General features: G+C 41.6%; 1 protein-coding gene across 1 annotated transcript; it reads right to left on the bottom strand.

Moving 5' to 3' along the window:
* Nucleotides 1-422: 422 nt before the first annotated feature.
* LOC133456511 (nuclear pore complex protein Nup214-like) lies at nucleotides 423-27,859 on the bottom strand. Its single transcript, XM_061735000.1, has 36 exons — nucleotides 27,818-27,859; nucleotides 26,778-26,973; nucleotides 26,532-26,686; nucleotides 25,900-26,098; nucleotides 25,713-25,783; nucleotides 25,560-25,623; nucleotides 25,269-25,372; nucleotides 24,281-24,387; nucleotides 24,074-24,140; nucleotides 23,604-23,727; nucleotides 21,553-21,711; nucleotides 19,618-20,071; nucleotides 19,410-19,537; nucleotides 19,116-19,204; nucleotides 17,922-18,005; nucleotides 17,249-17,398; nucleotides 16,666-16,824; nucleotides 16,477-16,580; nucleotides 14,606-14,785; nucleotides 14,008-14,096; nucleotides 13,710-13,793; nucleotides 13,278-13,589; nucleotides 12,964-13,131; nucleotides 12,382-12,481; nucleotides 10,925-10,988; nucleotides 10,779-10,848; nucleotides 10,495-10,570; nucleotides 10,064-10,119; nucleotides 7,817-9,325; nucleotides 6,106-6,173; nucleotides 5,832-6,009; nucleotides 5,522-5,674; nucleotides 5,282-5,453; nucleotides 2,906-3,048; nucleotides 1,576-1,606; nucleotides 423-1,009 (listed from the first exon to the last, which is right to left on the bottom strand). Exons 1-36 carry the CDS (start codon nucleotides 27,857-27,859, stop codon nucleotides 973-975), a joined length of 5,946 nt encoding a protein of 1,981 aa, XP_061590984.1. The 3' UTR covers nucleotides 423-972.

Raw genomic sequence — 27,859 nt, 5'->3', positions numbered from 1 at the left:
TGAGAAGTAGACTTTTTGCAAAACCATAGCATGAAAATATTTGTATATTAAAAGGTTTTTTTTAACAATTACAAACATCCTGATGTGAAGTTGGTGACTGGCCATTTTAACGGCAGCCCACAAGCCATCTAGAAATAAACTGCACCTTTACTGATAGGATAATAACCTGCCGAAGAGAAAATCGGCAACTGAAGTATCAATCCAAAACCTCGTCATCAGCAATATCTATCTTTACTGTAGCTTCTTCTAGTTCTGATTTTAACCTACAATAAAAGGCTCAAACTTTGGCTTCTTTAATGAGGTTGAGTCACAAGCCCAGTCCAACCTGGCGGCCATAAACAAGATCTCCACTGTGTCTGTAGCTTTTAGTCTCTGCTTCTGCACCTTAATTTTGACCAAATACTCAAAACAATGTCAAACAATTTTAGAAAACAATATTTATTTCTAGTTTTCCATGTAAAAATATACAACAAAAGGTGCCACAACAAAAAAAAAAAAGCCAAATGTTTTTCATTCTAAAGTGAAATGAATGGTTTTGTTTAATTTCAAGACTGAAAAGTTCAAAAGTAAATCTTTAAATATTCGATATAAATGCATGTTTTTAAAGGATTTCTTTTGTAAATGTAGAGCACACAATGAACTTGGGAGCATGTTAATCAATGCTGTGAACCACATCAATAAATAACATTCTGTATATTCTCCTGCTTGTAAAAGTACTAGTACTAGGCTTGGCTGTCCCAGGAAGACACCAAGATCACTTCAAATGGTAAAAATTGAGTACAAGAATATGACATATGTAGATAGTGAACTGGACTCCACGTGTAGCTTGAAAATGGTTTTAAATTTAATTTTCACGTAACTTTTTTTTTACCCGTTCAACCCAAATGCAATCCAGTATTTCCCTTTCCAAAAGCTTGATTGCAGGTAGAAATGTCTCTCTAGCTTCTATAGGAGCTCCTAAGTTTAGTAAAACTAGCTTCTCCAGCCACCAAACGGTTGGGAACTTGATCTGAAAGAACAAATGATCAACAAAGCAGAAAGAAAGAAATTAAATCCTTGAAAGAGCAACAGTATTGGTAATATAACACGTTGAGTGAGTCAATTATTTTTTTTATTTGAAGAAAAAAAAATGCCATCAGCAATTTTAAGATATTTTTGACTTACAAAAGTAGTAGCGTGGCAGTTATTGGCAGGGGTTTCAAACCACCATTATTAAAAAGTATTTATTGAATATATTTTTTGTTACATGATCAAATGTTTTACTCATTTATTGCGTGGTAATATTATTTGAAGTGCCAGGAAGAAAAATGATTACTGTATATTTGTTCAGCCAAGCAGCAGGGAATCTGACTTGAATTAAATAAATGAAAGAGAAAGAGAAGGAGGATTGTGATGAATTAGGTTAGATAGGTGGTATTAAATCAGAAAGACACTGATGTGGAAGAAAAGATGTGTGCTTTAGCAAAGCTTAGTCCCTCAGGCACATGGCGCTGCAGACACAGAAATATGGGTCTATCTACTGATCAGTGCAGAGTGGAATGCAGAATTTAAACTACAAGTACTGACCACACTTACTGGTTTGATCCAAAAGTGTTTCCAGAAAACCCTGCAAAACAAAAAAAGTGATAAAATCAGTGATAGAAAACTGTTAACTGACATGCCAAAAGATAGATGTTTCATATCAGTGAGTAACAGATGTGTCTGAGGGGCAAGTGGATGGTATGATGTATTAATAACAATGACAAAGATAATGACAGATGCAAAATAAAGATAAACTATGAAGACAAATGGAGAGAGCAACATAACAATTGCATAGAAGTGACTGGGCTAAGTATGACAAGCCAACCAACCAGGGTTATGTATGGATGCAAACTCAAAGCTATTTCTCTGGTTGTATTCAATTCAATTCAATTTTATTTATATAGCGTCTAATACAACAGAGTTGTCTCTAGACGCTTTACAGAGACCCATACCCAGAACATGACCCCCGAGCAGTTATTACATAAACAATGGCAGGTAAAAACTCCCCTAGTGGGAGAAAAACCTTAAGCCAAACAGTGGCAAGGAAAAACTCCCCTTTAGGAGGGAAGAAACCTTGAGCAGGACCAGGCTCATCAGGGGGGACCCTCCTGCCGAGGGCCAGACTGGTGGGTCAGGGACGGCAACAGCACAGCAGGCAGGTGGAAGCAGCAACGGGATGACCGGGGGTGGGGGCCGCAGGCCAGCACGCAGCTCCCGAAGCTCCGGCCCAATCAGCAAGTCCCAGGTTGGGGTGCAGGGTCAGGAAAAGACTTGTGCTCCGTAATGCAAGCTACAAGCCACCCACGACCACCTGCAGGACAAAAGAGAGAAAAGGGAGGAGAAGGGGGGGCCAGCAACGGGATGACCAGGGGTGGGGACCGCAGGCCAGCACGCAGCTCCCGAAGCTCCGGCCCAATCAGCAAGTCCCAGGTTGGGGTGCAGGGTCGGGGAAAGACTTGTGCTCCGTAATGCAAGCTACAAGCCACCCACAACCACCTGCAGGTTCCGGTGTCCGGCAAAGGATGCTGCAACATGGACAAAAGAGAGAAAAGGGAGGAGAAGGGGGGGGGCCAGCACAAGAAACCACAGGAGCGACTCTGACACACTAAAGTTTACTAAAGGTTGTATGTATCCAGGAACTGGTACTGCATCCCTGGAAATCAGTGTAAATCCTGGGCCTGGTCATTTTTAAGCCTTGAAAGAATGCTAACCCAAACATTAGACACGTACTGAGCGCGGTTTCAGACCAGAAAATGCTCTGATAGTGGGAACTGGCCTACTGACACCAATTCAGCCACTAATATGCTGCATTTAACTAAACTCTTCAAGGAGACAGAAAGTGGGGGGCCACTAAAAATGAATGCAAACAAAGTAGATGTATCACCTCCTGTCTGTGGCTGCTGTCCAAAGCCTGAGAACGTATTGGGCTGACTTCCAAATCCAGTGCCCTGCTGGGCCAAGCTCCCGAATGACGGGGCACTCTGAGTGGCTAAAGCACCAAAGGAGGGGGCGCTGGGTGAGGAAAACCTGAAAACAGAGGCAGACACAGGAGCTGTGTTAAAGTAACACAAAAAAAATTCAACTAAATATTACACAGAAAACTTGAGCGGGACCTTCTGAGACTAAATGACGGAGAGCATCCAACTGCCATGAATTAAATCTGTAATATATAAAGACGACAATACAGAAGTATGGAACAGAGGACAACATTATGTCCGTCCTTACACATGTACAGAATGTTCAAGATGGGGTTTGTGTGTAGGATTGAGAAACTAAAATAAAAGAAAAAAAGAACGCAATCCCTTCTGCAGGACCACACCCACTGATTCCCAAAAGAGAAAAGAGTATAAGCAAAACAGCGAGGGAGATAGAGGGAGCAGGCCGGTATAATCTGCTCCGGCACAAAGATATTTAGTTTCAGGCTTGTAGCCATGCTCACTGCTATAAAAACACATGCACATGGCAGACAAGAAGTTAATAACGCTGGCAAAATTACCATCAAAATCCTGTTCAAAGTTAAATTTGAATTTAATTTGTTGGGAATTTCTCCTTCAGTTGCCTATAATACATAGTAAACTGTCCATCTGTTATATTTGAGGGAAAAGCTGTACAAATAACCTACTTTCTAGCAGCATCATCTGTATATTTCAAATGTTAGTATTTCTCTTTGCAGACCCTAATCGGGCGCAGTTTACCAAACTGGAACGAAACAAAGAGTCTCAGAAACGACGACTAAGCGATGGATAAAGCGAGAGCGAGAGATAAAGCTGGTGGACGAATTGACAGTTAAATACATGAAAACAACCAAAACAATGACAATTAAAGCTGCAAGCAGGGATGAACGGGCCCTCGCACCCTTGTGTACGTTCAGGCGTGCTGCAGTGGAAGCGCTTGTATGACTTGCATTTCGATGTCTTCAGGCCTGGGGCCTCATTTATAAAGCTTGCTTGCGCACAAAACAGGGCTTGAAACATGCGCAAGCCACCTTCTACGCAAAGGTTGCCAAAAGCTGAACAAAAGATAAAAAAAAAAAAAAACGCCGTGCCGGGAACCACCTCGTCACCCATCGCGACAACTGTAGAGTGACTGAGGACAGAACAAATGAGTGCCTGGCCACTCTACGGAGCCCCTAAAGGGACTCAGGTTTTTTATATATATAAATAATGAGTTTTACGCGCGCGTGAAACCTTTACGTGCGGGCGTAAGCCTAAATTATGGTTCCGCGTTAAAACGACGCAGAGCCTACGCCGTAGGGTACGCGGCGACGCGCACCTACGCCGTAGGCTGCGTTGGTGTGACGCGGAACCATAAAGCAGCCTTGAGCAGCACTGAGGGGAGAGGGGAGGGGAGGAGGGGTAGCAGGGCTCCCGTCCCGTCTTTGCACAGAGTATCTTGATGATTTGCAATTACAGGCTGAGCCTACCGTTAGTTTTTAAACTGTAAAAAGTGGGGGGGACAAAAACATGATTTTGAAAAGTGGGGGGGACATGTCCCCCCTGTCCCCAGTGGAAATTGCGCCGTGACACTCACGGCGTGCTGCCACTCGCTTTATTTTATACTATTTATATACTTTTTCTACTTTTACTGTGACCACCAAATAATGTGGTTTTCCTGGCCTCCACCTCATCCACAACATCTCGATCTCAGTCTCTGTGAAATTTAGTGGAACGGTTGCCCGGCTCGACACATGTCTCATTCATTCTGACGCGCAGCAGGAACAGGCTGCAGGAAGCCGCTGCGCATGCTCAGCAGGCTCATTCATATGCAAATACTATTTTGCATTGCCCATTTATGGTATGAAGTGGGCGTGTAGAGGGCGGGATATGAGGCGAATTCACCTGCGCAACCTTCCAGCTGGACTGTGATTTTTAAAGCGAACATTGCGTGCAAGTGTGCGTGCACACGATTTTATAAATTCAGATTTTTTTTTGCGCCCGCCATTTTTGGCTTTTGGGTTTACATGCACTTTTAGTATGAATCCTACACACTCTTTTATAAATGAGGCCCCTGGACATTTAGCGATAGCAATATCTATTTATTAAAAAAAAAAAACACACACTTGCATGTCAAGTGAAGCCAAATGTGTATCAAGAATATTTTTGATGGGGTCATGACTGGATGTCATTGCCACTGAATACAGCGACTATTAAGATTATGTTTACACTTTTTGTCAAATCAATGTGTCTATTAAGTAAAAAAAAAGACTAAACCAGCATTAGTTACCAAAAAACAACTTTGATAGAACCAGGGACATTCTTACCCAAATCCTCCCATGTTGGAAGCTGCTGTTCCCTCTCCGAACACTTTATTGGTTGAGGAACCAACAGGGTTGCTGAAAGACGGGGTCGTACCAAATGATGACCCACCTCCAAATGCTGGGGAACTACCGAAAGAAGGGGGACTTCCAAACGCCGGAGCGCCGCCAAACCCACCTGCAGAAAGGAATAGCGTTGAGAGGCTGTGCAAGCGATGGTAAAAGATGAAGGACAGTGATATCTACTTGGTTTTGTTGGTGTAGAGAAGGAACCAAAGCCCTGGGATGCAACACTCCCAGCGCCAGTGGTGAAGGCCCCACTGCCCTTCTGCTCCCCAAAGGAGGACTGACCAAAACCAAAGCTTTTGGCACCACTATCCCCGAACAGACTGGGGGAACCTACAGGAGAAATAAGACAATAAATGTAGCTTTCAAGCACAAGTGAACAATGGTTTACTCCTCGTATATATTCTGTTATTAGTTTGATTTGTTTGTGTGATAAAATTTAGATGAAAACAAGAGTCAGGGTTGAGAATGATGGGACCGGTAAGCATACCAGCCTGAGTCGCCTGCCCGAAAACCCCGGTGGACGGGCCCGTGCCAAATGGGTTCTTGTTGGCAGCGTCATCGCTCGGTTTACCTCCCAGGCCGCTGAAAAACCCACCACCAGAGGATGAGCCTGCCGTATTGGTTGAACTTGAACCAAACACACTCCCACTGGCTGACTGCTGCTGCTGGCACAGACATTTCAGTCAGACAAATTGTTGAGCAGAAAGGCATTATTGTGTCATTCTTTTCACACGTTATATTAATCGAAAAGTTGATGATACCTGTCCAAATAAGTTTCCAGGAGTTGATTGTTGGCCAAATACAGGGGTGGCACTGGAGCAGCCAAAAGCTGAACAAAAGATAAAAAAAAAAAAAAAAGAACATTAAGAGTAAAGCCTGATTTAAGGTTCTGCGTTAAACCAACGCAGAGCCTACGCCGTTGCCGTGACGCTGTCGTGAACCCTTCGGACTTCTCCGTCACTCCATTTCGCCACGGTGCAATACTCCCAGAGTGCTAGTTGATACTTTGTTTAGTGTCTGGCTTTTCCGGTCATAGTGAATCAAAGAGAGAAGGACAACTATTGTGCAAAAAACCAAAACAACCCCAAAAAAAAAAAAAAAAAAAAAAAAAAAAAAAAAAAAAAAAATCACACACGAAGAAAAGAGTGCTGAAAGTTCACTACTGCTTCACGAACTGGTTGCTACCAAGCAAACCAATCACAGCCCTCTCGGTCTGCGTTGGGTCTGCGTCGCCTCAACGCTTAGTTACATTTTTTGGGAGGTGCACGTCAGGCTACGGCGTAGCCTACGGAGAGACTTCCATAGCTGCGTACCCTACGGCCTAGGTTTAACGCGGAACCATAATTCAGCCTTAACACACTGACACAATCTTCAACTTCACATTACCAGATCAGCAATTATTATAAAGCGACCCATTACCCCCAACTCCCCACCCCCACAGAAACTACTAAATAACATGATTCCAGAAACATGAACACCTACGTAGCTCATACTTTGAATCAGCTGTCCACGCGTATGCAGACATTCTCAGACTGTGTTAGGACTTCGGAGAATGTTTGGGAATGGGACAACACCTTGTAGCCACTGAGGCTTTGACAGCATGCCATAAATAAAAACAGGTGTGTCTCTCTTTCAAGATGATGCCACTTGAAACAGTAGCACATCTGGCCTGAATCAGACCAACACGTGTGGGTCTGCTGCTCTGCCCACTTCACTTACATCACAAGCTGATTCATGGATTGTCAGGATGGGTTACTTTCAACAATGACAGCTGGAACTGTTCATTGATTTAACAGTGAGAGCCTCTCATTTATTGTTTGTTCTTCACATCACCTTTTTATCATTTCAATATGCTTAACAAGTGCAGATAAGAGAACATGTATAGCTATGTATGACTTAAGGCTCAGTTATGCTTCTGCGTCAAAATGGCGCCGTGCCTACGGCGTGTGGTTTGGATCGACGCAGAGGACACGCCGTCACCTGCGCCGTCTCTGACGTGCACCTCCTGAAAATTGTAACTACGCGTCGAGGAGACGCCGTCCACCCGCAGACCGAGAGGGCTGTGATTGGTTCGTTTGAAAGCGAAGCATTTCCGGTTTCCGGTTTGAATCAGTAGTGAACTTCCAGGGCTCTTTTCTTCGTTTATGTGTGATTTTTTTTGTTTTTGTTTTTTGCACAATAGTTGTCCTTATTTCTTTGATTTACTGTGACCGGAAAAAGTCGGATAAACCATTCAGAAAAAGATCGCTAACTAGTGGCCGCGGGGGGTACTGCACCACGACCAAATGGAGAGACGGAGAAGTCTGAAGGGTTCAGCACGGCGTCACGGCTGCGGCGTGTGCTCTGCGTTGGTGTGACGCAGAACCATAACTGAGCCTTTACACTAAAAATGACTTGACAAAATTTAACACAGCTAAGGGAGACAAGTGAAAAATTCATCAAAGTGACACTTAAGTACCAACTTGCACTCACCTGATGGCTGTCCAAAGCTGAAACCTGAAGATGGGGAGGTGGAAGTGTTGCTTCCAAACACAGATCCTTGTCCAAATCCAGAGCTCTGACCAAAACCAGGGGTTGTGTTTTGCCCAAACAGCCCTGAGCCAGTGCTGCTGGCTGCGTTTGCACTGCTTGTGCTAAAAGAGAAAGAACTTGCATTTGTTGCAGTGGGGGCACCAAAAAGACCACCTCCTCCAGTAGTTGCACCACTAGAACCTGCCCCAAAAGCTGACTGGGAGAAAGTAAAGCCACTGGATGTTCCACCGATGCCGGCAGGCTGACCAAACCCAGTCCCCTGTCCAAACACGGATTTGCCAAAACCAGGTGATGTACCGAACCCAGATGAGCCAAATCCTGTGGCTGTTGGGGCTGAGGAAGCAGGTGGGGCAACAGCTTGCCCAAACACATTTCCAGCAGCGGTAGTTGATGTGTTGCTCACAACTACGGAGGTGGGAGTGGTGGCTGTAGGAGCAGCTGTGCTGATCACTGGTGTGATCCCAATGGAGCTGCTGTCAGTTGTTGCAGGAGCAGACTGAGTGAAAATGGAGCCTGGTTTGTCAGAACTGGGCACCTGGAATGCTGCTGGGGCTACCTGGGAGGCAGGTGTGGCAGCAGCTGAAGTGGTCCCAGCAGCAGTGGTGGAGGGGTCTGGGGTGGCTTTCACTGCGGCAGGAGCACTGGCTGGTGGTGTAGGGGTTGCTTCAGTGGGTGCAACAGTGGGAGAGGGAGAGTCTGTGGGAGGGACGTTAGTGACCAAAGGGGTGCTGGGTATTGGTGCAGCAGATGTTGGTGTGGCTGTTGTGGTCTCTGCTGTAGTTGTATCCACTGCAGGCTCAGGCACGGCGGGTTGATTGGGGCTTTCTACAGCAGGTTCAGTGCTAGTGGGCTCTTTTTTAGGAGGTGGTGTAGTTTGTTGTGTGGGAGCTTGTAGTTCCTCTACTGACTCTGGAGAAGCGGTGAGAAGACTACCGAACGATGAAGGAAAACCTGAGGCACTTGAGCTGGAGGGGGGAAGAGAAAAAGCTGGTTTGGTGTTTGATTCAGGGGGCTTAAACAAACTGCCTGACACCGCCCCGTTAGACAGGTTTGCTGCAGTAGAATCATCAGCAGACTTTTGGAGACCTGCTCCAAAACTAAACTGCGGGGTTCCCTTGCCAATGCCAAGTCCACTATCCCCAAAGGTAAATGCAGCAGCAGGTTTGGTGGAGGAATCTTTAGCTTCTTCTCCTTGGCCCACGCGTAGTCCAGAGAAACTGCCCAGTGTCTCTCCCCCAATGGTCTTCGGGGGCTGTGGCTCTGTCCTGAAAGCAGTTGTGGTGGACGTCTGATTGGCTGCTTCACCTGCAGCGCTCGGCAGCACAGAGAGAGACCCGGTGCCAAGACCCGGGGCACTGGACTTGGGGGTGAGGGAAAATGGCTCCTCTCCAGTCTGGCCAAACGCCATCTTCCCATTTCCACCAAACGGAAATGTATTTACATCCTTCACTGGGGAGACAAAATGGTCAATTTAGCTGAAAATATAAGACATGAATGAATGAACCTGCGTGAAGCTGGCCCCCCACCCCACGCAAAACTCGGTGAAAATATTCTAAAATATCATTTGTGCTGCGTTAATGCTGGTTTGTGCAGAAAGAAATTTCGTTTGTGCTGCTTTAGTTTTGAAGACATAACCGGTTTATTATGACACGATGACGTCATGCAGCCCCCGACTTTGTTGATGGATACAAACAGGGTGATTGAACTAATGAATTAATGGGCATATATTCACCTGTTCACCGCGGCGGCTGCATGGAGAGGGGGTGAGTAGGGAGAGTGTAATGTTTTGTTGACCGCTTGAAATATCTACAAACTGAGAGTGAATATCTTGCCTTGCCTTGCTTTTGACTGTTTGTTCAGCGTTGGAGGAAAATAAATACGGACACAGTTGGATAACACCGAACTGGCTTGTTGTTTGTGTAGCGAGTCAGCAGTAACATGCTCCCTCACTTAGCCTCTCAGTTAATTGTGGACAAAGTCGGTGGGCTGCGTGAACTTAGAATGACCTTTGAAATATAATGTGATATCTTAAAAACTAAAGCAGCACAAACGAAATGTATTTCTGCACAAACCAGCACTAACGCAGCACAAACGATTGAGATTGAGTTTTGCGTGGGGTGGGGGGCCAACTTCACGCAAGTCATGAATGATCCTCTTCTTACTGTCTTGATAGCCAATAGTTTCTACCTTGTGACATTCCAGTTCCTTGCGAGACTGAAGAAAAACTGAAGCCTGAAGCCGATCTGGAAAAACAAACAGGGAGAAAAATCAGTCGTTTCTATAAAGTGATATACTTGAGTGGACAAGAAAAATTAAGTGGGGTGGAATTTTTAAAAGTATTTGATAAATCTGCTGGATTATAAGGGAAAACAATTTATGGACATAATTAGAGTGGTTTAAGACTTCTTGCTTGCCTCCATCACACACATTTATCTGTGTGGTTATTTTGGGGGAAATTAACAGAACAAATACCGTGATGTCACTGAAATCGCTTTCAGTGAATCACAGTCAAGCAAAGTTTGATAATAGCAAGATGTTAAATATTATTGACTATGTCTTTATGATAAATACAAGTATGAGCTAACTTTGTTCGACAAGAGTAAATGGAGATGTCTCACCCTGAAGTGAAGGAGAAACCTTTGCTGGAGCTTTGTTCTACTGAACTCACAGAACCGTCTGCTTTGGCTGCCGGACCTTCAAGACAAAGTTTTAGGAACTGAGTAAATGTCTGTCATGGCATGAAACCCAACATAAATTTAGAGGTGACGATTTTACAGATCCATAAGAAGAATTATAAACAAGCCACTGGACTGCAGATGTCCATGTTTAACCAGATGACTGGAGCGGCAGGCATGAGATGGGTGGGATGTGCACACACCGTATCTGCCAACATGTCACTTACCAAACACAAAGCCCGTCTGTGGCGTGGATGTAATTTCACTGGAAGTCTTTTGCATGGTCGGGACAGTATTCTGCAGAGAAACGTTTAATTGCAGTTACAGCTCAATTCACCAAAAACACAAGTATTTATGGATATTTTATACTCACCCGTTTGACTTGATTGGTAGAAAGTGTTGTGAAGGCCTGAGCTGTGGGATCAGACCCTGAGGAGCTGGAGAAGATCAACAAAACAGTGAGACGGGGAACATGTTTCAACGTGAATATCTCACAAAGCCGTACGTTTAATGAAAGAAAACAAAATTGTGGAAAATTCCTGTGTGGAATAGCGTATTTTGACAACCATACGGCGTGCCGTGTAGAAAGGCGCACCCTCAGTTTTGTGTCATTTCTGTATTTAAAAACACACACACACTGCGCACCGACCGAAAAGGGGCCGTCTACACACACATGGAGCGCCACCTTACAACATCACACACATGCGCGCCGCACAACACACACACACACACACACACACAAGCATACAAGTGTGCGTATTTAAAAATAGAGCGAAAACTTAGTTTGATTGTACTTTATTTAAGTTATTACATTAATCAAACCCATCGAAATCTTCATCCTCCGTTTCTGCATTAAACAGGTGCGCTAAATAAGATATGCAACAGTTGTCAGAACTCAGCCCGTCGGGCTTCATCCGATCCTGATCGCGCTGAGACCGTGAGAAATGATCAGCGCTGCGACGGGCACGAGCCAGGAGCGAAGCGGCCCCTCGGACATGATGCCGGCTTTTGCGAAAGCTCGAACAGTCCCAGCAGACATGTCAGCCCACGCATCACCATGCGGCCACGGTTCTACTGGACCTCAGTGCTGCTTTTGACACTGTAGATCAGGGGTAGGCAATTCCGGTCCTCGAGGGCCGGTGTCCTGCATGTCTTAGATGGAAATTTCTTGCTTCTAAATTCAGATAAGAGGTTATCATTCATGGTCCAGAGCATCTTAGGAAGGGATTAGATGGTGTTGCGATGGCTTCCAGTGCAACTGTGAGAAACCTTGGTGTTATTTTAGATCAGTATTTTTTTTTTTTTAATTTATTAATGACCACACAGCCAGGCTGGTGGAATTTGTTTCTCTGCATTTAACCCATCTCTAATTAGACTAGAGAGCAGTGGGCTGCCATATAAACGGCCCCCGGGGAGTGGTTGGGGTTGAGGGCCTTGCTCAGGGGCCCAGGGTGGTTGACCTGGGTTGCACCTGGTCCTCCAGACTCCAGTCCACTTCTGCAACCACTAGGCTACCACTCCCCCCTTCGTTTGTCGTTTAACCATATGTTAATCAGGTTTGTAAAATAGCATTTTTCCATCTGCGTAATATTGCAAAGATTAGGAAAATCCTCTCGCAGAGTGATGCAGAAAAACTATTTCATGTGCTTCTATCTTCTAGACTAGATTACTGTAATGTGTTATTAGCGGGATGTCCAAGTAATTTGCTGAATAGGCTCCAGCTGATCCAAAATGTCTTTGGAAACAAATCTATTCAACGTTACTGTGACTTAAAGTAGAAAGTGTTGACAGAGACTTGATCCGTGTAATCTGTAATGTTGCAGTTTTAACCTGATGATGGAAGGCGGTCCTTTGTCTTTGAGCTCCTGAATGTTGACCACCTGGGGAACAATCTTTAAAGTGGACTCCGTCAGTGAGGTCGTGACAACAGCTGGAATACAAACAAAAGCATATGAGAGCACTTCACAAGAATGTGTACACAGTATCCACATTTCAAAAGAATAAACAAAGCATGATTATTTTGATTTTACTTATTTATGTATGTATTTTTTACTTTCTTATGTGTATTTTTATTTTCATTTTTTTTCATCTAATTATATCGATCAAAGTTAGTTTGACTGGATAAAGCTCTCCTAATGGCTGCCAATTGGAGTTCATCATTTAACACATTGAAGAATCTTACGATGCAAACTAAAATACAATTTTAAAAAAACTATTTGATTGGACTGCTGAAGCTGTCGGGTTCAGATTCTTTAGTCTCAAGGTGTATGTCTCCCCCTGGTGATTTACAAGGAGCACAACAACGGGATGTAGAACAAGAAACTTGTTATGTGCACAGGACAACAATTATTTCAACATGTTGTCAAAAACTAGTAAATAATTAACCATTTGCAAGCTGCTCCTGCTTCTTACCAGTCTTCTGATTGGCCATTTGTCTGCGCAGAGCAGCAGTGGCTGCAGCCTGTTGGGCGGGGAGGGTGACAGGTATGGTTCTCTCTGGGGGCGGAGCTCCATGCTTTACAGTCTTTGTGGCAAGAGCGGTGCTTTCAGCCCCATTGAGGTTGATCTTGTTGGTTGGAACTGAAATAGAAATTGAAAAGTTAGAAAAGTAAGCAGCTTAGAGAGGTCATCAGAATTGGATCAGAACTCAGAACAGAACAGAACAGAACCATTGACTTTAACTGTTTTTCAGTAGTGAACATGAAAAGTTGGTATTAGTTACTTACTGGGGCTGGCAATAGGGCTGAGTCCAAAGCCCATGTTTGGTACAGAGTGAATTTTTGTCAGAGGCGTAGACTGGATGGCTCCAAACCCTGGTTGGATAGAGGGGGTCCTCACCACTGTGGGGTGGCGAGGAGTGGACAGTGCTGGAGCCACAGCAGTTGGGGGCCGAAGGGGCTGTAGTTCCTCCTCCTCCTCCTCCAGCTCCAAGTGAGGCGGGTGAGGCTCTAGGGACTGGGAAAGGGACGACGTTGAGCTCGCATCATCCAAGTCCTCATAATATTTAGGTGAAAGGAAGGCGGAGCGAGACAAGTTGGCTGAAAGAGAATAAACGAGGAAGACCTTAAAATCCATTATCTCACTAAGATCTTAAATTTTGATCACAGATTGACATCATTTAAAAGAAAGCGTAGTCATGTGAACATATTTAATAGTACCTGGTGCTGTCGACCGTACAGGGGGCATCTGTCCCTTTGAGAGGAAGTTGCGCAGTTGGGACAGTTTAACTGATGATATCTTGACTGCTGGAGAAAATCTGGTGTTAGTCAAAATGTATAAATGTGACTTGTTTTATTAGCCCTGTTTTTAAAGTCAGAGATGCAGCTCTTGAAATACCTGCAAGAGGCTGCCCCGCCTCAACCCTGAACAGGATATGTTGAGAGTATTTTTAAATGGAGTGATTGGTACCTTTTATCATTTTAGATTAAAAAAAAATATCCATGGAGGGATGCATACCTGGAGCTTTGTTTTTTGTCTCGGGAGCGGTGGTATCCAGCTTGGCTTTCAAGAGTGCGTCTTCTAAACTCTTGAGTTCACTTTCCAAACTAGAAGAAAATACAGCCAAGATGTCTTAGATCACAATGCTTTTCACAGTTTGATGTAATTGATTTTTAAATGCACACTCTGTCAAAATCGCAGGGTTTATTGGTTTGAGAGCAAAATTGCTGAACGTGTGTTTTGGATGTCATGTAATGAAAATGCTACCAGCGGTGGGACATGTGGTCAAACTTACAAGTGACAACTTGTGTCAGGTTGCAGGATTATTATCATAATTTTTTTTATTCACTCAGTAATCAATTGTGTATTTCTTTGAGGTACTAAGGGGGGAAAAGGTGATGTTGAGGTCGATCAGCTCCCTTTAAAATATTCCTAAATGGTTGCGGCTTCAAACCGAAGCTTAGTTAAACAGACTAAATTCAAATAATTAAGCTTTTTCATCATCTAATCCCACTGTGTTTTTGTTCTAATTTTAAAATCAAAAGTGTAATCATATTCATATAATCCTAAGATTTTCATAATTCTACAACCCAGCTCGTTCTCTTCCAGAGCATACCTTGGTGTTGTTGCTGTTGCAGTATTTTGGTTTATTGTAGGAGCTGCTGTTTTGTTGTAGAGGCGCAGTGTGGTGAGCTCCTGAACCAACTGATCCAGGCTGTTCTTCTGCCGGTTGATGATGTACAGGTTGTTGGAGAGCGTGGTGAAGAGACCTTCACGTCCTGGCACAACCATGTGTCTGTAAAGATAACACTTGTTTCTACACAAACAATATGCATCATACAATATTCTACTCGATCAGGGGCCTCATGTACAAAAAGTGCAGTGCACCAAAACCAGTCGTTTTAAACACCAAAATATGTTCTTCTAGATCTCCTGAAGTAAAGAGGGATTTGAAAAAAAAACAACAGAAAACTTCTTGTTTGAACACTTATGATTTACAACTGAACAATGAAAGAAAATCACGTCTAACCTAATTTTCCCATAGAAATGCCTTAAAGTAATGGCTTCAACCTAAATCCAAAGTAAACTCATTTGTTTTCCCTGTTTATGTTACATGAAGAAGATGTGAACACACATCAATGATGACGCTTGTGAGGAACGCAGACATCCATCACATAAAATGAGATGAACTCTTATTCTCACTGAGGCGAAAACAGCATTGATGATCATATTAAGTAAGAATAAGTCGCATGAAATTAGTTAGCTTCAGGGACCACGCTGATCTGCAGGTCCAGGATGAAGACTGCATCATCAGCTGATCTGGTTTCCAAGAGGATCCTTCTGGATCGCTGCCCTGAACTCGTTCCAGCAACGCGACACTCGTTCCAGAACCATTCAGCAGGAGCTGCTGACAGGTCACACATCTCTCGGTTATTCCTCAGAAGTGCCATGGCGACTATATGGGACAACTAATCAAGATGAAAGCCAGATCCTTAAAATATCCCATAACTGTGTCTGAATCTGGAGCAAAAACTGGTTCGCTAGTGTCTTTTTAAGATAAAACTAACATGTCACTAAAAGTTTGGTTGGTAGGAACTGATGTGACTCAGGAATATATGAACAACGTTTTTATTAAATGTTTAGACTACGTTCAGTCTTATATTGACTCCACTTTCTGGAGTCCAGGTGCTGCAGGACTCCAGAAAGTTTTCTCCAATGATGGAGGCTTAAATATTGACAGCTGATTACATTGTATCATCTATGAGAGTGGTTACTACAGAAAAGCCCGCTGCGTGTTATAAGCTGCAGGATACATATCTATTTGGCCATCTCAAAAATGTTATAAAACACTCTTTAAACCAGATCGAGGAGAGCCGTTTTTCATCCCACCACCTTCAGTTACGGTGTCAATCCGTAAAATACAAACATGGAAACAGAGTGCAATGATGCACTAAATCTGACAATAAGCATTCACAAACCTGTATGACCACAAGAAACCCACAACTCTTCACAGAGCACAAACACGAAGCAAGGAACAACAACACTCATAATGCAATGTGGTCAACACAACCATAGCACGCTACTCTACTCTACACTACTTACAGCTTAAATCAGAGGAAATGCCACGAACAACATTTTCGGTCCATGTTTTTTTTTGTGTTTTTCACATGCTTTTGCAAATTCCTTGTTTGGATGAGCAGTTTTTTATGGATATTTATCCTCATTATCATATTCAAATGATCTACTTGAGGGAGGAGACAGGGAGGAGTGCCACACTCACGCATCTGGGTTCAATTCCACATTGGTTGTGATGTTCAAATGAAACGTGACCAGATTTGGGCATACGCACAGTTTTGAACATCTAAATTTTTTTGTGTTGGCAAGATTTCTGCGCAAAGATTTAGGATGAAATCCACGCACTCTTTGTACATGAGCCCCAGGACTCTGAAATGCTGATCAGCTTAATCTATAATGTTTTACACTTACTTCTGCTTCTTTTTCTTCTCTAGGTGTTTCTCCCATTCCACATCCAAGACATCATTAACATCCTCCACAGCGAACTTCACATACTGATAGAGCCTGCGAATCTCCTGAGAAAGGAAGAAAGTATAACAAGTATATAAAATACTCAACCTTGCGCGCACTATTCCAGTCAGCCAGTCAGTCGTTTATCACCTTGAGCTGCTCCTCGCTCCGAGGATCCAGAGGTTTGTTGTACAACAGCTGCCTGTACTTCTTGTCTCTGCTCAGCTCACTCTGGGTCTTGGCTTCTTCAGCTCCAGCAAAGCCCTCCAGTAGTGTGGTCTTCAGTGTGCCAATGTCCCCATGAAGGGACTTTAAAAAACAAAGAGAAGGCTTAAATACAGATTTTTTCAACCTAATATCTGAAATTAAAGGACATGTAAGAAAATTATGACACAAAAACTGATCTTCTTCCTGTAGTCTTCCCTGAGACTGGACACATTTACCCCTCCGACTAATCTTCTGGAACTAAAAACCTTAATGAATTCAAAATGTAGGCCTGTTGAAAATATTCAAATGCTCTTTATGGTACACTGGGGGGGCAACAAATGTTTAAGAGGAGGAGAGCAGATCACATGCTTCATAGTACGACTAAAATCTGAATCAATGATAACAGAAATGATCAAAACTGTGAATGAATGTGACTCGTTGTATTCTGGGTTTTTTTAAACTACAGGGATTTTTGTTTTGGCCCGAGCACTTTCTAAATGGTCTAGCTTCTCAAACATCGTCTTACCTCTGTGGTTTCCTTGATCTCCAGGGTGAAAACATGGAGGTCCTCCGACTCTTTTCTCAACTCCTTCATCTCATCATTCGTGCCAACCTTAAAGTCAGCTTTTGCACTCCGTCCCTTGAGGTCGTCCAACTCCTTCTGAAAGTGTGCAATCTGACAACAAGCCAAAGATAGTTAGTAATACAGCAATGTGAGGGAGGTGCTCCAGGACTGTATACACGTTCCACATGTATTAATTCAGCATGATTATATGGCAACAAGTTACATTAGCGACTTGTAAATCCTCAAGTAAGATTTTCACGAGTGAGTAGCACTGATGTACTGATATTTCTTTTTCTTTCAGATACCTTAGACTTGGTATCGACTGACAGAGTACTGATCTGACACCAAGGGGATTTTTAAGTTTTAATTTTTTTTTTAAATGAATAAAAGAAACATCAAATACAGAATACCTATTGAACAAAAAAAAATAATTAATTTCAAATTGGTGCCACAGATTTGAGTGCATTTATGTAGTATTGGGGTTACAAACATCTGTTGTAAAATTAATTGAACTAATTTAATTTGATTACGTTTAAGACGACTTATCCAACTCCCATGGTCTCCTATTGTTACTATAAAAATGAAAAGAAAAAAAAAAAGAAAAGAAAACTGCTGCAGAGCACTCTGGTCTTACCTCCTCAAAAATTCCTGCCATAATGGGATCGGAGTCCTTCTTTTGCTGCAGCTGCTTCTCCAGAGCCTTTATACTCACAGCTGCCTGCATTAAGAAATGATCAAACAAATCAAACCCTAAAATACACACTTATCAAAAACAATTTGAACAAACAATAAAGTAAAACCTGAAACAGTTCTGACATCCATATATACAACGGTTTTCCTCCGTCACTGGCTGTTAATCTCGAATGTACATTGTTGCTACTGGCAACCACTTAAAAAGAGTTCAGTAAACTCCTATGGTACTTTACTTTTGTTATCTTATGATTAAGTCTTTGATCAAACTAGAAGATGTTATAAATATGGAAAACTGGACTGCAGCACTGAGTGAGGTGTGCGTTTGTTCTTATATACGCAGGAAATTAATTCTTTTTCTGACAAATTTTGATTTATAGGGAATTATTATTTGCCAAAACGCTGACATGTCCTCTTCTTAACCTGTCCCCCACTGCTTAAGCTGACTGTTTCTGATCATTATCTTGTAAGAACACTTCGAGTCTTTGTTAGTGGTGGGAACGCAGTACAAATGTGTTTTATCCCTACCTGACAGGCCAGCAACCTTACCATAGTAAAAGGCTTTGTGACAAAAGGAGAACTTTAATATTATGGTGGAAAACAAGCCCTCTGTAGAAATACGAGGCCTTGATTCCACTGGAATTTTCTCAACAGGACAATAATCCAGAACAGGCAATAAACCTTAAGACTCACTGCAGAGGAAGATTGGCTCAAAATGCTGAAAGCTTGTTTGCAATCTTAAACAATACTTATTTGCAGTGTTGGCATTTAAAAGCCATGGATTACTGAGAGGTCTTTCAGTAAAAACACAAACAATTAAAATCCACCTTTAACGAGTGCAAAACACCTAAGTGTATTTTGTCTCTTGCTTGTACCATTTTCAGTCATTTGTTACCAACTCATCAAATACAAATAATTAAAATATCCCTCAAAGACAACTGTGCAGTTCTTTCAACAGTCATAAAACTTAATTTAATGCCCTTTCTGTCATCAGTCCAGTTCCCTACTGTGTTATTTCTACCCTATGGTTCGACTTTTAGATTGAACACAAATGGCAATTTTTTGGGGAAAAAAATATGAACTGTACCCTTAAAAGAAACTTGATCAGTCATTTGTCTTTGCAACAACTAGATAATACCTGTGGAGCTTGGCCGCGGCCTTGGGCAGCAGGAGCAGGTTTCTGAACAGTTGTGGAAGGTGTGCTGGTCTGAACTGGGCACACTGGTGCTGTAAAACGATAATATCAAAGTAACAAGGAATGCCATAAGTATTGTACGACAACAACTTGCGACAAAATCCTAACTTTACTTCATTTAATTTAACCATTTAGCTGTAGATGATAGAGCTTGTGGTTTTATTCATAAAAAATACTACCGTAAATACAAAGTTACAAAAACCCTGAACAGTACTGATTACAAACAGTGTTCCTTACCTAACACAGCTGGTGGCTTAGTGGCTGGGAGTGAAGGTGCAGTAAAACTACTGGAACTGGAAGTGACAGCTTTGGGAAGTGAAGCATTCAGGGAGAAAGCTGGTGCGGTGGTCTCCACTGCTGAAAACCTTAATAAAGAAAACAATTATCCGTATGTGTTTGCATATGCAACTGTACTCAGAATCCCCAACATATTATGGCCGAGTACCTCTCATTCAGATTTAGTCTGACTGTTGCTGGCGAGGCAGCGGCAAGGCTCTGGGATGTTGAAGGTGGGGGGGCCACCACTGCGGGTTTCATGGAAGGGGTACTGAAAGAAAATGCTGAAGGTGCAGAGGCCGTGTCAGAGGGAGGCTTGGAGGCAAAAGAGAAACTTGAAGGTCCTGAGCCAAAAGGTGCAGATCCCCCCAGGGAGAAAGCTGAAAGGGCTGAGGTGGTGGAGCAGGTAGTTGGAATTGAGAAAGTAAAGCTTGACGCAGATGACGACACAGGAGCTGTAGGACCAATGCTGTACGGGACAGTGGAGGATGAAGGGGCAGGGATCAGAGGAGTGGAAGCAGCTGCTGAAGTAAATCCAATGTTTGGGAAAGCTGGTGGGGCAGTTGAAATTGGGGCAGTTGAAATTGGGGCAGCGATTTTGGCCGGTTGGGCTGCCAAAGAACCTGTGAACAGAAAATGAATTCAATTTCATTAATGTTATCATGTGCTGAGCAAGCGTTCTCTACGAACCAGGCTGCCAATTCTCCAAGCAGCTGGATTAGTCAGAGTAAAGGGAAGCAGATGTTTTTCACAGGCAGACGGTCACAACCCCTGTTTATATTGGCACTTTTCCACTAGTACCTACTCGGCTTTATTCATCTCAGCTTCGCTCGACTCAACTCGGTTAAGTTTCTTTTCCATAACAATTCAGCACCTGGAGCAGAAGTAGGCGGGTTGGAGCGAAGCTGCTGTGACGACGTAATTGATTGTGTGACACAAACGAAGAAGACAACAACACTAAAGATGTAGAACATGGAGGAGATGATATATGTGTTGCTGGGTCTGCGGCTTGTGCTCGATATCAAGTTAAAAAATGCGAGTGAAAGCTTCAACAGGCCACGCTTTTTAAATAATTTTTAGTTTGTCTCGTCGTGCTGAAAAGTCCGTTGGGAGCCGCGAGCAGCTATGAAGTGACAGAGCTCCTGTTAGATCTTGTTGTTCCTTATCGCCCGTCTAGATCCCTTTTTAATTCTCTCCTCAGCCACCAGGTTTATGAACATCTGCACCTCAGAGTTGGATCACGAAACAGACTTTTGCGCTGCCATTGCCTGTCGAATAAATGTGAACAATAAGCCGCCGTTGGAGTCACTCTTTGGCTGATGTCACATCCTGACACAGACGTCTGACTCCAACCCCCGACCAATCAGTGGCCTGTCGTGTGATGACGTCAGATACAGCCCGCTTAGAACCTCGGCAGAGTAGTTACAGAAAAAGTATCTACTCGGCAGGGGTAGACCCCAAGTGGGAAAGTGCCAAAACGAGTCGAGCCGTGCTTAGTAGGTACTAGTGGAAAAGTGCAATATGACACTTTAAGTTTGTAAAAAAATTTGGCTTCAACTCTTTTCTGAACATGTTTGATTTGATTGGATTTGAAGGCTGGCATGTCAGGTCAAAGCTCCTTGCATGGCCAAAGCAAGTCCCCCCCCCCCAAAAAAAAGTAAGTCAAAATAACAACGTTAAACTCTCAAACTTATATTCACATCTGCATTCATAACTAAAATCACAGGCAAAATAAAGTTTTTCCCTTAATATATCTGGATAAGCTCATCAGGGACACATGGATGCGTTTACTTCATTGAGAAGTCTCTTAAACTAATCATAAATGTGAAGCGGGCTCCACACAAAATGCCAAAATTAATACTTAAAATTGTCCATTTGAAACCAATAGGTGATATATCAAATATGCAAACATTCTGAGTCAGACTTGGACAGCTCTGCACCAGGAAGTAAAGCATCTTGGCGAACACTACAAGACCCACAATCCACAAAAAAAGTAAAAAAAAAAGAATCATCACTTTAGGAAACAGAATGTTGAAATGAATGATTATAAATCGTTGTTCACCCCTCCCAACAACCATCTCTCCACTTTGTTCGTCTTTCTTACCTGGCTTCGGCAGTCTTTCCCCCTCCAAGGCCAGGGCAGTAGCGGGTGAAACGAGCTGCTTAACCCCAGGATTTAAGTTCAGCAGAGCGAATGGGCAGATTAATCCCTCTGTGGATAGCATTAGCATGGTGGGCGCAGGAGGTAAGGTCTTCTCGTCCGCTTTGTGAGGATGTAGAGTAAAAGGTACAAATTAATCAAGCAAACACTGACTCATTTTCTGAAAAAAAAAAAGAATAGATGCACAAAACTTCAAAAAAAATAAATGAAATAAATTCTCACTACACATACTGCAATATAGCACTGCAATGATTCTGTGTGCACAAAGCCACCTGATGATTTTGAGCTTCATCTGATCAATAGGAAAGCGCTCAACACAAAACAATCTGAAGTTGAAACAATGAGGTAATGAAATGCATTAAGAAGGCTAAATACGAACTCAACTGAACTTAAATATAACACAAACTGAAATTAATTTTTGTCTAATGAGATGTGAATTTGAGTTGCATATACAATGTGCACGTTAGACTGCAGGATGGAGGGCTGCGGGATATCAGGAAAACATGCAATACATCATATCATTGTTGTTCAATGTTGTGATATGACTTGTTAAATACAAAATACTTCAGCATAGTAATTATGGTCGGAGGATATGGCCAAAGTATTAAATAATTCTTAAATAATTCAATTGTTAAAATTTTTTTTTTAATTAAGGATAAATATTAAAAGTGCTGCATAAAACTGAAGAAAGTGTGAGCAACAGGGCTGATGACACCCTATGACAGTTCCTAGAGGCAAGAAATACAAGCTGTCTATGTAGTTTTGCTTTAAATTGATCCTTTTGCATGTTTCAGTGTTGCCACCAGAACTAAAAAGAGAGGGAACTAAGAACTACAGCAGACATTGTGGAGAGTTTTATCAGGTTTTAGACAGCGGCGTCTGAGATATTTGAGCTTTAGTCCCAGCAAAAGAAAATAAAAAATACACACGCTGCAAGCTGTGGTGTTCGTCACTGTGCTGTGACGTGTCTTTCTTGGTTGTTTGTTTTCTGCTGACAGCAGCACCTGCAGCCTGATGACCGCCAGTGAAAGGTGTCCTGAATATTGTATATCCACCATGACTGATTCAACTTAAATTTTTGATATACATCATTATTGAATTATTGTCTAACCATAGAGTCCATGATTTAAAAAAAAAATAAAAAATTGTATTTAATTTCCCTTAAGGAATTAATAAAGTATTTTTGAATTTGGACTGAATTTGATAGTTTTTCTGCTATGCTGCTGAAGCAGACACTGAAAAAAATGGTTTTACTGTGATGCATCATTGCCATTCCCACAACACAGCTTTTTTGTGAAGAAAATCGAACCTGGCAACAACTCCTATATTGGTAAATAGACAGAAAGCAGCATTCAGAGCTGAAGTGTGATACCACAATATATTCCAATTTACATAGCTCTTTTTTGAAAATATTGATTTATCTTGCAGCAAAAAAATACCCAGAAGCCCTGATAGCCAAAATCATATGACTGAAATTCAGAGCACATCAGTTTTTGACAATGATATTGCACATATTAGTACTGCATTAACAATATGTTTTCCAGAATATACAGTCATAGCAGGGTGAAAATTGAACATGGAGCATCACTGTATTTTTAAAGATTTATACACAATCCACTGCAAGATACTGTAAATATGGTGTCTGTTTGCTGGAAGCTGATCATAGCTTCAGAAATTATAACCACATTCTGCTTTTTCTCAATATGAACATTTCCATTTAGCAGTATTTTCTATGAAAGCACAGGTGAGAGCTCCCTACTGTTACTGCTGCTACTACTACTTTGTGGACATCGGACATGTAGACAAACCAACATATTTCATTTTGTTTCAGGGTTTTCATATCTCCCCAAAAAAGGAAGAAAATTGATCAATGCAATGCATCTAAAAACCCTCTTTTATGATTTTATATCAAAACAAGTAATATTAAATTTAGAGTAATTCACTTCTGCTCACTGTTGAAGACGATAAGTATGCTGCAAGCCAGATGCACTTACTGATGTAGATCTCCTGCTGGCTGGTGTAGTCTATCGCTAAGCCAAGAGGCAGAGTGTCTTCATTTGTGTCAGTCACTGGAAGTTCAGCTCTGCTTGCATCTTCCAGGAGCCAAAGCTCCCACATCTAATGAGGACAACAGCATCATCGCAGGATGCTTTTTCTTCTCATGTTGCAACCACGTATTGAAATACAATATACATTCATTTGAGGTATAATTATCAGAAATAAGTTATTCTTTGCTGATTCTTCTTTAGCAGTTTGGCCTTCGGCTTTCTGTAGACTGATAGATGAATAGATAAGCGTTTTAAGCGAGAAGAACTTTGTAAAAGTTTGCAGTTGATACTTGAGGCAGTAGTGTTCAAATTAAACTCCCTTCTTTTCAACTTCAATCTACATTCAAAGCACATTGATTTAAAACTAAGACTCAACTCATGCATTTTCATTTTCTTTTTTTTTCCAAATGACATACCTTGTCGTCTTGTCTGGCAATGACGCTGACCTCAATAGAAGCTGCTGATGCGGCAAACACCAGATCCCTAGATGAAACGATCAATGAGGCGAAACAAAGCAAATTTGATATCAATTTAACATAAAGGGGAAAAAAGATAAACTACAACATTTTAAACTAATAAAAGCAACAGTTTATCCCATGCATTTAAACCCTATTCACTCTTACCAGTCCTCTACAAGACTTAAGTAGTAGTGGTGTTGTCTCTTGGTGCAGCTGCCATACACAATGTCTCCAAAGTTCAGATACTTTGTTTCCACTTTTTCATCCTTTTTCTGCAAAAATAAAATAATTACATGCATCAAAATGTGAGCCACTTTCACGTAGAAGGTGATACAATTTATTTCACAATCAGGAATTCAACTTCACTAAACAAAAACAAACAAAAAAACTATTTTTTGCTGAACATTGTCTTAAACAAATTCAAGGTAAATTGAAAAAGACAGCAAAGCTCTGATATAAATATGTGACTTGTGATACTGTGTTAGATGTTGAAAACTGACTGATGTCCCTTTAATAATCTTTTGAAAATATAACTTGTGAAACATTGTGATGGATTATCATATTTGGGTTGCAGAGGATCCTGCTCTTCACGCTCTTTCCTATATGCCTATGTCAACTGTATTGCTCTGTATAAATACGTCTTTTCATTTTCAACTAAACCTGTTGAGTGCCTTTAATGTCAATTTAATATCCAGCAAAATCCCTGGACTGCACAGGTAGGTGCACAGCATCATGATGTTACCTTGGTATCATGATGGACGATGATGTCATGCTTTGGCCAAATCCTATTTGGGGTGACTAATTTTAGGTAATTTTCATGACTTAGATTGGGCCTAAATACCTCAACAATACCCTTAAATGGCTTTGTGACCACTTTGATGAAGCATGTAACTCAAATGGCAAAAGTTGACAAAAAGGACTGTCATCAAGTGAAATGCCATACTACACAGAAAAATGTAAAACCGCTGCAATGCAGAGGCAATCTGTTCTAAAAAGCTACCAAAGACACTGGCAGAGTATTGCGTGCTGCATTTCTTTCTTTGCAGAATTTGGTACTTACGAATTTTATGGTACCACCCGACAAAAAAAAAAAAAAAGAAACAAAAGAAACAAAACTGAATCAAGTGGACGACAGATGTCTCTCCATACTCACAGGCAGAGAGATCAACACTATCTCAGGAGGGGTCTCCAGGGATCCATCTGCAGCAGCATATGCCACTGCAAAGTTATACGTTCTCAGCCACAGCACATCAAGGGCTGATAAAAGAAAAAAAGAGAGACACCAGCCACAAAGGAAATAAAAAAATGATACCAATAGGTTTCACGTTCTGCAGCAGAACAAGCAATATTTTCTGACATACAACACTAATAATCTGTCAATATGAGGATGATCAGCTGTGTTAAAAGACTTTAGATATACAATTAACCCCATGTCAAATATTACCTTTGACTGGTTCATCAGAGGTGTAGAAGTGTGGACACGGGATAACTTTTTTTTCTTCTAGAGTCTTTTGAACAGACGACAAAAATCAGTTGCAGGATTTCAAGACAAAGAAGACATTCCTTTTTCTCATCAAAATGAATAAGGTTTCCTTACTGGTGTATATTGACAAACTGTGGAATTCATTTTTCCTGCAGCAACTTGCTTTCCTTTTGGACTCCAGCAAACTGTAATGAAAGTATACGTCGTATGACAGAACCATGTCAGAGATTCGGAGCATGTGATTCGGAGCAGTTTTTAAAACAATGAAATTTAAAAAAGTCGTGCATTCTGTCACACTCACTGCAAGTGATGCCACTTGTAGAAGGTAGCTGGGCTTGTATTTTCACGAAGTCAGTAACTTCCAGAATCATCATACTTCCGTCAGACAGACAGGCGGCCAACAAGGAAACCTGAGCAGGATTCCACTTCAGGTCCTGCACTAAAGTACCAGGCTGCACAGCTGGCCGAAGGGACGCGAACGGTAGCTTTTGCGGTTTCGTCTGACGAAAAACAAAAAGAAATCAATCAATAAATAAATTCTATACTTGCCCACACATGTGAACAGGCACCTCTTCAAGCTCAGCTAGTTGACCAGAGACCTGAGGGGATGAGAGTTCTGGACCGTATCTCAGCTGTTCAACAGATTTCACTCAAGGGCTGCATATGTCATAAGAAGTAAACTTCCCTCCCTCCAGGACATATATAGCAGACGGTGTGTGAGAAAAGTTTAGAAGATTATCAAAAAACTTCAGCCAACTGTATAAAAACTGGTACAATATATTATAATATATATATTTATTATATAATATATATCAATAAACTCCCTATTGACAATACTTATCTTAGTCTCTAACTAATATTACTAACTTATATTTCTGATGCTGGTCTAATATAATACAGCTATGTTAAGCACACAGACCGATCCACGCTTACCTTGTTCAGGAAGGTCCGAACATCGTAAAAGGTGAGTGATAAGCTGGCCCCCTCAGATACGCCACACACTGACAGAGTGAGCTCATCACAACTAAGCGCCAAATGGAGCAGGGACAGATCCACGGTCACCTGAGCCAATACTGGTGTCCCTTTGACTAGAAAACAGGTAGAAAAGTTTCCTTAATTTGTGAGTTATATGAACATGAAGATAAGAACACTGATCAAACCTGTGCGATCATCTCTTACCTACATCGTAGGCGCTGCATTCAGCTCTATCAGCAAGCAGAATATCTTGAGTTAAGTATACTTTAAATGTTCGGTCAAGCCCCACAAATAATAAACCATATTTGTTTGAGATGGAAAGCAGATTAGATCTGTCTTTAGGCAAATCGTCGGTTGGCTCAAAAACTTGAACTTTCTTCATCTGCCAAAACTGAAAATCCTAAAGAAAAAACATAGCGTCTGGTTATTGATGATAAACACAATAGAACTGGTCATAACAAAACATTATATAAAAACAGTCAAGATTTTTTTTTTTAATAAAAATTACAAAACCAGAAAAATAACTTTCTTTCCAAAATCAAAAACACTATGTGAAAACTATGTGACACACAATTTCATCAACAAAGCTTTGCCATCATGTTTTCTGAAGTCTTTCGTTTTCCTCACTGAAATGTTTTCAGTTTCTGTATCTTTTAGTTTGTTGTTTTCTGAAACTCTGAGCTGTCTTAAATATCTTGAAAGCTGAAATACTCGTGTGTTTTTCTAAAATGAAAAGGGTTGTTTACATCCAAGTCATATTGTATGTTCAAGTTACATAAAACCAACCCTAAACTCGACTGCTTCGTTTTCAAGACCGAAAATGAACCGAGCACACACTAAATAAAGTATCTTGATAAACTCCTGATATTAATTTAAACGCATTTAGATACTTTTAACTTGACCACAGCAAAATATGAAAACACTAATAGCCAGAATTCATTATTCTGTTATATTTGAAGTAGTTTTCCTTTTGATATAACAGAAAAAGGGGTGTATACTTTGAGTGAAGTCTTCTTTTATCATTACTAACTTGAAGAGTTTATCTCTTTAACATTGTGATGCTAAAGCGGTTGCTCTTACAGATTGCTTGTGGAACCTTTATCAGTATCAGTAATCTTTGATTTATAATATAGTTTACTAGATAAAGACATGTTACGTATAACTAACTCCAGAAGTCTAATTTGACCAGTTGTCCGACAAGTTAAGCTAGTCAGCAGCAGCTTCAACAAAAACTGTTGATTTACCTTCATTTCCCTCTCAGGAGGGTTGTCTGCATCGTCACTCAT

Source organism: Cololabis saira, chromosome 2 (assembly GCF_033807715.1).
Source record: "Cololabis saira isolate AMF1-May2022 chromosome 2, fColSai1.1, whole genome shotgun sequence".
In the NCBI taxonomy this organism is placed as follows: domain Eukaryota; kingdom Metazoa; phylum Chordata; class Actinopteri; order Beloniformes; family Belonidae; genus Cololabis; species Cololabis saira.
This window is presented reverse-complemented; position numbering and strand designations above follow the sequence as displayed.